The sequence below is a fragment of the Balaenoptera ricei genome, chromosome 2 (genome assembly GCF_028023285.1).
Source record: "Balaenoptera ricei isolate mBalRic1 chromosome 2, mBalRic1.hap2, whole genome shotgun sequence".
Lineage (NCBI taxonomy): Eukaryota > Metazoa > Chordata > Mammalia > Artiodactyla > Balaenopteridae > Balaenoptera > Balaenoptera ricei.
In genome coordinates, this window is record NC_082640.1 from 137,796,405 (window position 1) to 137,805,559 (window position 9,155).

General features: G+C 37.3%; 1 protein-coding gene across 2 annotated transcripts in view; it reads left to right on the plus strand.

Moving 5' to 3' along the window:
* Positions 1 to 8,248, plus strand: part of KLHDC1 (kelch domain containing 1) — a 49,207-nt gene extending 40,959 nt beyond the window's left edge. For both annotated transcript variants that reach the window (XM_059915695.1, XM_059915696.1), the window contains 3 exons: positions 776 to 860; positions 2,511 to 2,563; positions 6,881 to 8,248. In XM_059915695.1, the coding sequence (XP_059771678.1) occupies positions 776 to 860; positions 2,511 to 2,563; positions 6,881 to 7,067 (325 nt within the window). In that variant the 3' untranslated portion in view covers positions 7,068 to 8,248. The remainder of the gene's footprint in view (positions 1 to 775; positions 861 to 2,510; positions 2,564 to 6,880) is intronic.
* The last annotated feature ends 907 nt before the right edge of the window (positions 8,249 to 9,155 follow it).

Below are 9,155 nucleotides of genomic sequence, written 5' to 3' on the forward strand. Positions count from 1 at the left end.
GGGTGAACGAACAAAAGCCTAGAAAGTGGTACAAGCTTTTCTCTTAGGGAATAAATGGACTTGGCTGAAATAGAGGGTTCATTTGGGGAAAGGCAAGAATTAAAATTTATGGGAAAAAAATAGCTATTGATCATAAATTTTAGGCTGAGAAAAGTGGCGGAAATGCTTCCTGATCAGGAAATGTCCATGGTTAAAAACAATAAATATTTGAAAAATATTATTTATCAGCTATAGGTAGCTGGAAGAGATTAGAGACAGAGAAATAAGGAACGTGTGTGGTATTCTGTACCCAGGGTGATAAGTAGTGTGACAATATAAATGTAAAGAGAATGACCAATTGGATTTGTCCGGTGGTGGGGACCAGAGAACAGGGAAGGAAGTCAAAATGATGAGAACAGCACCATGGCAGATAGCAATAAGAAAACTGTTTCTGCAATAGGCTGATCAGTTCTTTTTTAAATTATTTTATTTCATGATAATATCTATGAGATAAAGAGGTTAGAAAAAGGTCGGAGGATATAATAAGAAAGAGTTATTGGGAGGCCTCTCTTTCATTGAAACAATGTGATTTAATGAAACCTAGAATCTAATTCTCTAATAATTCTAGAGAAATCTTTAAAATCTAACCCCTTTGAGGATATGACAAAGGCTCAAGTTCAATCATACCCCTTTTGAAATAGATTAAATTTTAGAGTGTGCAATTTAAAATTGGTTTATATGTAATGTACAGATTCTTCCTTGATAGTATTTCACTGTTTATAATTTTCAATCATAGGTTATGGCACACAGCCTGTTTGGGAAAAGAAAATGAAATAATGGTATTTGGTGGGAGCAAAGATGATTTACTTTCCTTGGATACAGTAAGAAAATTTCATATCTAAATATTTCCTCTGAGTAATTGTGTTATTCAAACTAAATGGCTGTTCAAAAAGATTGTTGATATTCCCACATTGAAAAATAGGGAAGGGCATGAAATATTACACTGTTGTACGATTAATCTTTAGAATGAGTGGCTTTTGTGAAGCATTTCAGGATATTTGGGGTTTACAAATCAAAATAGGTCTATTAACTTCATTAGTCAAATTATTAAGAAGAGCTTCTAAAGGATGACTCTTCGTTTCTCTTTGACCCTCCCCGTAGTCCCGAGCGTTGATAATTTTATTGAATTAAAATATTTGTACACAATATTTGGTGCATAAAAAGACTATATATAAAGTATATGTGAACTACTAAGTATAATAATAAGTACTTGTGAAATTTGCTACCTAACGTGATAACTAGAACATTACTAATGCTAGCTTCTCCCCTCAAGAGGAAACTACTTTAGAATGTTTAAAGTGTATTTTTTAATTTTATGTGCCTTTTGCCACTGCTTCACCCCTGTTTTACATTTGAGTTTAAAGCATTCTAATTTTAAAATCTGATAAAACTAAAGTGAAAGGAATAAACGAGTAGCATTTGGAAAGTATTGTTCTTCCACTCCTTGCACCTTGGGAAATTCAGAGAGATGGCCACACTTATATTCTGTGCATGATGGGCCAGGAGCTCAGGATTGCTCGCTCTGGTCTGCATAGGACACTTGGGAATGGCAGGCGCTGAGACGTCAGGGATGGGCTACAATGAGACAGAGCCCACCAGAGGGGCCCAGTGCCCTTTCACCTCTTCAGGCCTAGTTATCTCCAGAGTTGTTCCTATGGAGTGGTGAACCCTGAGATAAGGTGGCTTTTCTCCAGGGAATTTGGTTTATTTTAAGGTTCTGAGGCCTCCAACTTAAATGTTATGTGTAGTGAAAGTTTTAGAACTTTCTTTGGCTGAGGATTCAGTGCTTCAATAAAAAATTAAAACCACAACTTTACTTAAAAAGCAACTTTTGTGGTTTGTCTTCTTTTTCTTGGCACTAGAAATCTTTATTTAGGATACAAAGTCTATCATTAAAATATGAATTCTGATTAAAATCATAATCATAAATTATGAAATTCTAAAGACCTATTTGAAAGTATTAGAAAAATTTTCTGGTGACTTCTCCACATTAACTTTTAGATGAGAGAGTCATTATTCAAAAAATCTTCTGGATCTGTGATTTTCAAATTAGGAATTCCCAGGGAATCTGTCACCTGGAAAAGGGGGACAGAATAAAGAGATTTTAAAATGAGTCATTTGGAAGAAAAAAGTCCAGCTTAAAACCCAAAAAACTTGAAAACCACTACTATTCTCATTTTGAAACCACTGTCTTAAAGGGAAAACATGTTTCTGATTTTAAAATTTGCAGTTATATAGGCTGTGGTTAGGTAGAAGTTTGGTCACTGAAAAAATGGTAACCACGTATCTAAAGTTTGTGTAGCTAGCAGGTATGTGTATATTTGTGTGTGTGTGTATGTGTGTGTGAATAGTTAGAGATTTATTTGCTGCTTTACATAATTTCTTTTACATTTATAAAATAAAATTATTCAATTATTAATGTATTTTATTTTTATCAAAAGTCTTGATAACTCCTTTTTTATGTTGATTAGGGTCATTGTAATGATTTATTGATCTTTCAAACACAGCCTTATTCACTACTCAGGTAAGAAAATTCATTACTTTAAAATATATATGTTATTAATGTATGATAATTTCTTCTTCCTTTTTGGGAAACGTTATAATATTTTTCAGGTAGATTATTACTTGAATTTAAGTTTACATCTTCCTAAGAGTATAATAAAATTTGTAATGATGAACCATATACCAATGTGATTTTTAAAAATTAAAATATACAGTATAGTCACAATTTTGTTTTGTTTGTAAAACTGAATTTAGTTCATGTAGGAATGTTAAACATACTGTATTTCCTTGATTCTAGGCCTGACTTTTTTCATATTTTAACTTTTCTGAAATCAGAGTGTGTCTCGTAATAGACACACATATATATGAATTTAGTTTAGTAGATTTTCTGTTTTTAACCCCAAAGTTGTTATTAAATCAGTGGTATGACTTACAGTGTATTAGCTGATATGCTTTTAATTTAAAAGGAATATATACAAAGTTTAGTGGGTGGATTGTGGAGCAAGCCCCTATTTCTGCCTGTGAGAGTCAGGAGGAAGGTTTCGAGTGAAGAAGAAGTTGTCTAGTGAACAGGTGTGGGTATTTTATGCAGCAGGGATAACAGGGGTGAAGGCATGGGACAGAGGGAGGGAGGGGAAGAGAGAGAGAGAGAGAGGAGCTTACATGCTCTGTGTCAAGGAGTGTACTCTAACTTCTAGACTTTCCACAGCTTTAACCACTTGAAAACCATAGCTCAAACTGGACATTCCTGAAGTCTTTCTTAGCCACTCCTTCTGTAACTGCTGTGGTTCCCAAACTTGTCTGGACATCAGAATCTCATGGGGAACTTCAAGAAATATTGATGCCTGTGTTTCAGCCCCACAGACTGTGATTTGATTGGTCTGGGGTACGGTCTGTACTTTGGGAATTTTGAAAGTACCGAAGGTAATTCCACTGTGCAAAGTTTAGAAATAACTGGTGGAATGATTTATCCTGCCTTGTATTGTTACTTAACTTTTGTTGTGAACATAACCACTTTCCTTAAGTAGATTATAAGTTCTTGATATGCAGGGATCAATAAATATAATATTTGGGTGCCTACTATGGGAAGGCACTGTGCTATGAAATGAATAGCCATGACCTTTCCCTGAAATTGCTAAGAATATAGAAGGCAGGCTTTCAAACAACTATTATAGAAAAATAAAATTGCTTTAAGAGGAACATATACAAAGTTCATAAGAATACTGGAGAAGAAGGCCCTTGGTTAAGATAGCAAAGGTTAGGGAAGTCTGCAAAGGAAGAAGAGTCTGAGACAAGAATTTGCTGTGAACAAGCAGTGCAAAGGTGTTAGTGCAAGATATATATATCTTGCACTAACATGCTTACATATATATATATATATATATATATATATATATATATATATATATAAGCATGGTGTGTTCTGGAAACTGAATTCCTGAGTATTCCTGGGACATAAGTATGAGGTGAGGAATTGTAAGAAATGAGGCTGGATAAGAAATCAGAAACTGTATGTCATCTAACACCTGTGTCTCTCATGCACAAGAGTTTACATTATCTTGTAGGAGGTCAGGAAGCATTGAAAAATTTGGAGCAGAGGAATAAGATGATCATATTATAAGTTATAAAATTTTTTTGGCAACAGCGTAGATGAGAAATTGGAAGGATAAGTGACTGTGTTAGGAAAGTTAGTAGAGACTGTTGCATTGATCAGGAACAAAGTGAGGGTCTGATTTAGAAAGTGGCAGTGGGGCTGGAGAAGGGAGGGAGGTAGAGATATTTAGCAGGCTGAATGGACTTGGTAGTTGAATGGACGCTAAGGGAAAGAAGAGGGAAGAATTAGTGATAGAGTATGGAGAAGGCATTGGGTTTGCAGGTGGGATGGGGTAGAAATGATGAACATGGTTTTGGGCATATTGAGCTTGAAGTGCTTATGGGACTTGCAACGGAGCTTTCCATTAAATAGTTACTAACTGAATAAATGGAGCAAGGTCCAGGCTAGACATAAAGATTTAAGAATCACTGGGGTGTGAATGGGTATGGGTTAGCTCTGCCCAGGAAGAGTTTTGAGAGTAAGGGTGGAGCCAACAGCTGAGCATTAAGAACTCATAACATTTGAAGTGAAGGTAGAGGACAAGGAGGCACAAGAGAGTGACCAGAGTTAAAGGTGAAGCAGGAGATAACGGGAGCACGAAAACTGAGGCAGGAGAGAACTGAAGACGGAGCATCTGCTTACTGTAAGGAGGTCGCGGAACATCTGGATTGACAAGTGCCGCGGAGTTTGGCAACACTAAGACGTTGGTAAGGTAAAGGGGGAAGCCAGGATGACTTCTGGGGACGAGCGCCACGACCCGGGAAGGAGTGAGCATATTTGTTTCTGTGCTCAGGGAAGAAGCCATCGGGGACTCAGTTGTTGGAAACAGAATAAATGAAGGGAAAATGAATGGAGTAGGCTCTTGAGGAGGTCGATTTTAGCAAACAGGTAATAGAATTATCCCTTGACTGGAGGAGGGGATAATAATAATGGCGAAAGAAGGAAGTATAGCTATAAAAATAGATGGGGCTTCCCTGGTGGCGTAGTGGTTGAGAATCTGCCTGCCAGTGCAGGGGACACGGGTTCGAGCCCTGGTCCGGGAAGATCCCACATGCCGCGGAGCAACTAGGTCCGTGAGCCACAACTACTGAGCCTGCGCGACTGGAGCCTGTGCTCCGCAACGAGAGAGGCCGCGATAGTGAGAGGCCCGCGCACCGCGATGAAGAGTGGCCCCCACTTGCCACAACTAGAGAAAGCCCTCGCACAGAAACGAAGACCCAACACAGCCAAAAATAAATAAATAAATAAATAAAAATTTAAAAAAGAAATAGATTAATTTCTTGGTTGGGGGCAGGGCACTGAGAAGGTTTTGGCTGATGGTGAGGTCGTCTGATAAGGAGGAGGAGAGGTAAGGTTATGAACTTAAGAAGGGTGATGAAGACGTGACGTAGCTGCTGAGGTGACTGGGGGATGTGTAACATCGTAGTGCCGAGCACTCAGGAGGGCTCAGCGGAGATGGAACAAAGTCGATATGCAGTGGGCCACGTCTGCCAAAATGCGGTTTTCTCCAGCAGCACTAAGAAGCCAGGTTGCAAGCGCAGAAAGGAGATGGTTGAGTTTATCCGTGGTTGGAGTTTAGCCAGGATGGCGTAACAGAGGGACAGTGAAGAAGGAGGTGAGAACTGCTGGCAGGAGAATGAAGTGCATGCGGACAGGCCGGTTAGGGAAGAAGGTTGCCACCGGAGGGGTCTTATTATTTGGAGAACCGGGAAGAGTCAAAGGAGTAAAGGGGTGTAAGAGTGAAAAAGATACAGGCTTATGGTCCGAGAGGAGGATGTGGAAGTTTAAGATTTCCGAGGTGGAACTGTCCTGAGTAAGGTCATAAGAGTGAAAAGGGTTTTCCACACAGATGCTAAAATCAGTCAGGAGACAAGACTGTGATGAGTCCAGGGCCAAAATCCTCAGCGATGGGGGAGAATGAGCAGGAGGTTAATAGATGGCGACACCCGACGGCAAAATGATCGCAGCCTGGAAGCAGCAGTGAGCAGCGAGGAGAATACGGACTAATATTGGCTCCTGACTGTGAAAACAGAGCTGAGGGGAAATTTGTCCTCTTTTCTCCAGAAGGCTGCACACAAAGCAATTTTCTTAGAGTTCACGTAAAGCAAAGACAGAAAGTCACAGGAAAGCAGGGGTGTTTGTAGACACAGCTGGCGTTCCAAAAAGCAGAAAGGAGAGGTTTGGAAGGGGAGATAAGCAGTGATAGGGAAGATGAACCAGTATAGAAATGAGAGGAAGAGCAAAGACAGACTGCACGTGGCTGCCTTTGAGGCTGGGACTCAGGGCGGCTGTCAGTCAGACCAGTGCAGTCGTTTCTGGAGGGGGTACGGGTAGGGCCGGGTCACAGGGCATAAAATGGACGCCAGGTGCTGCATCTTGGGGTGATGGAAGAAGAAGACAGCTCGCAGAGAGGAGTAAATTGTTATTGGGCTGGAAGGATGTGTGAAAAGGGGTCTGCTTCAGACTAACCTGCTTCAAAATTAAGTCTGAATCTTTTTTACTTAAAGAACATTATGCATGGTAAGTTGTACCTGGATTTTGGTCAGATATGGTCCCCATGCTATAAAAATATACAATTACTGTGGTGCTCTGGAAAGAATATATATCCTGTCATGTTCCAAACAATACCAGGGGAGTACATAATCGTGTAAAATTTTTATAGTTTTATTTTTTATATTACTTACCTATAAATATTTTATAAGTTCAGGTTCAAAAACTAATAATTCTGTTGTGTTTTGTTTACAGGTCATGCCTTGACTGCATTGGTAAAAATGCTATAATTTTAGAAAGTCAGATATCTTTATTACCTCCTAAACTTCTCCAACAAGTACTCAAAAAAAGAACATTTTGGACTGCAGTTAATCACCGAGAAGAACAAAGAGCCCAAAAAGAAGAAACAGAAAATAAGTATCAGTGGATCAGTAGCAATTAAGTTGTGATATACTCTACATATTTAATATGTTTAAACATTTTAATCAGACTGTATATTTACCCCCCAGATTGGAGGCTTTATTTAGAAGATAAAATCTGAAACAAAAATTGTATGTTAAACTGATTGTATGGCATGAGATATATAGGAAGAAGACGTTAATGGCAGATTAATTTGTATTTTATTTGTAAATTAACATAAATTAATTTCCTTATAAGCTGCAGAAAAAAAAAATCTACTTTCTGAAAGTAAGTATAATTGTAAGAGACTTTAACTCACTGTGTCTTCTTTACTGGAAAGATTATACAAATTTGAGGAGAATAAGAAATTACCCCAAGGACTTTAGAGATTCCCCAACCTAAAGATAGATAGATATATAAAAACACCTCATATCAACTTTCAGAAAGAATAGATTTTTCTCAAGTCACTTTAAAATTACATAAAGCTTCCCATTAAATGACTCAGTTATTTAAAGAACTTCTCCTTAAATAAGTAATACAGCTGGCCAAAATGATAAAATAGGCAAGCACTGCTATGGGATTAAATATTGAACTCCTACCCTTTTAGCACTTATCTAGTAAAGTATTCTTCCTCACCTTTGAGTAGGGGAATAAATGTCTTCAATTGTTTTTCTGTTACCTCTAAGTTGTTAGTTTGTCCCATTTTATATGTATATAAAGACCATGTTTGAAAGTGTCTAAAGTGGAGATTTATTTGTCATACAGGCTTTGAAATATTGAGAGGCAGTATAGTTATTAACTTTAGAGACACCTGAAGATACATTTTGCCTTGGGGGAATACTTCTAAAGTAACTTTCAGTGAATTATGAAATGGGATGATAACCTAGTAATTTGCCTTTCTAGAAACCCCTCCTTTTGGCCCACACCATTCTACAGAGTTGGTGCTCAAGACCCAGGATATTCAAAATATGTTATCTTCCCATTTCTTTTCAGTATTAACTGCCTATAAAGAAATGGAACATGAATATTTATCTTTATGTTCTTTAAATAGTACTTTTGCCATGGTTAAGAAGTTGTTCACATATCACAGTTGTACCCATCCATTGAATTACTAATAACAAGGAATTACTAAGAATTTGGTATATAAAATTACTGTCTACCATACCACCATACACGTTGACTCTGAAATTTAAAATGTTGGAGTAAATATATTTCTGTATTGAAGTGCATGTATAATTTATAATGAAAATTACAGTAGTTTATAGATCTCACTACATTGTAGAGATATATTTTATATATATGTACTGTATTTTAGACGTGCAAAGCTTCTATTTATGTATTGAAATATTTTGTGTTTACATTTTATTTATTATACAAACTATATAGAATTACTATTTTCCTAGTTTTGTTAGTGTGAACCAGTCATTAGAATTGATTGTGCAAACAATATTTCAGTGTAAGTTTTCATTTTTTCTTACTATTTTCAGGCTGAATAACAGATTTAGAAAGTGAATCTCATAGGTAATATGGGTCTTAGAAGTAATTATTTTATTATTATGAACTTCAGTATTTGGCATTCTATAAGGAACAAATATCAAAACATATTAGACAGTGATAGATGACACTGAGTGGAATGAACACTTTTTAAAATGGCTTCTGGGTTGTGTGAATGGCTTCTCTAGCCTCTTAGAGAAGCACTGCTGTTTTTAAATGGTTTACCTAAACACTAAAAGTTAGATTAACCCCCTCAAAACACACACTCTTCGTTTAGGCTTCAAGAGAATGAAAATCTATATATTATTTATGGCACACAAAACTGGTACTCTTCTTATTTGACTTAATATATTGTACTGCTTCAAAAAGTTATATGTCCTGAGGTAGCCCCATAGTAGGAGTGGCAGGGAATTCTAATCTGATCTTCAATTTCCAAAACTTGGCTTATAGCAGGGCTTCCCTGCTCTTAGGAGATGTAGAAATTCTGCGAGCTGGCAAAGCCAGTTTTGAAGATCCCTAGTCAAGCAGTATTCATTCCTCACTTCTTAGCACTTATGGTTTACTATCAACTTCTGTGTTGTTGACCTGTGCAGTGTATAGGAACCCAAGGCAACATCAGCCTCATAACTTTCTCTCT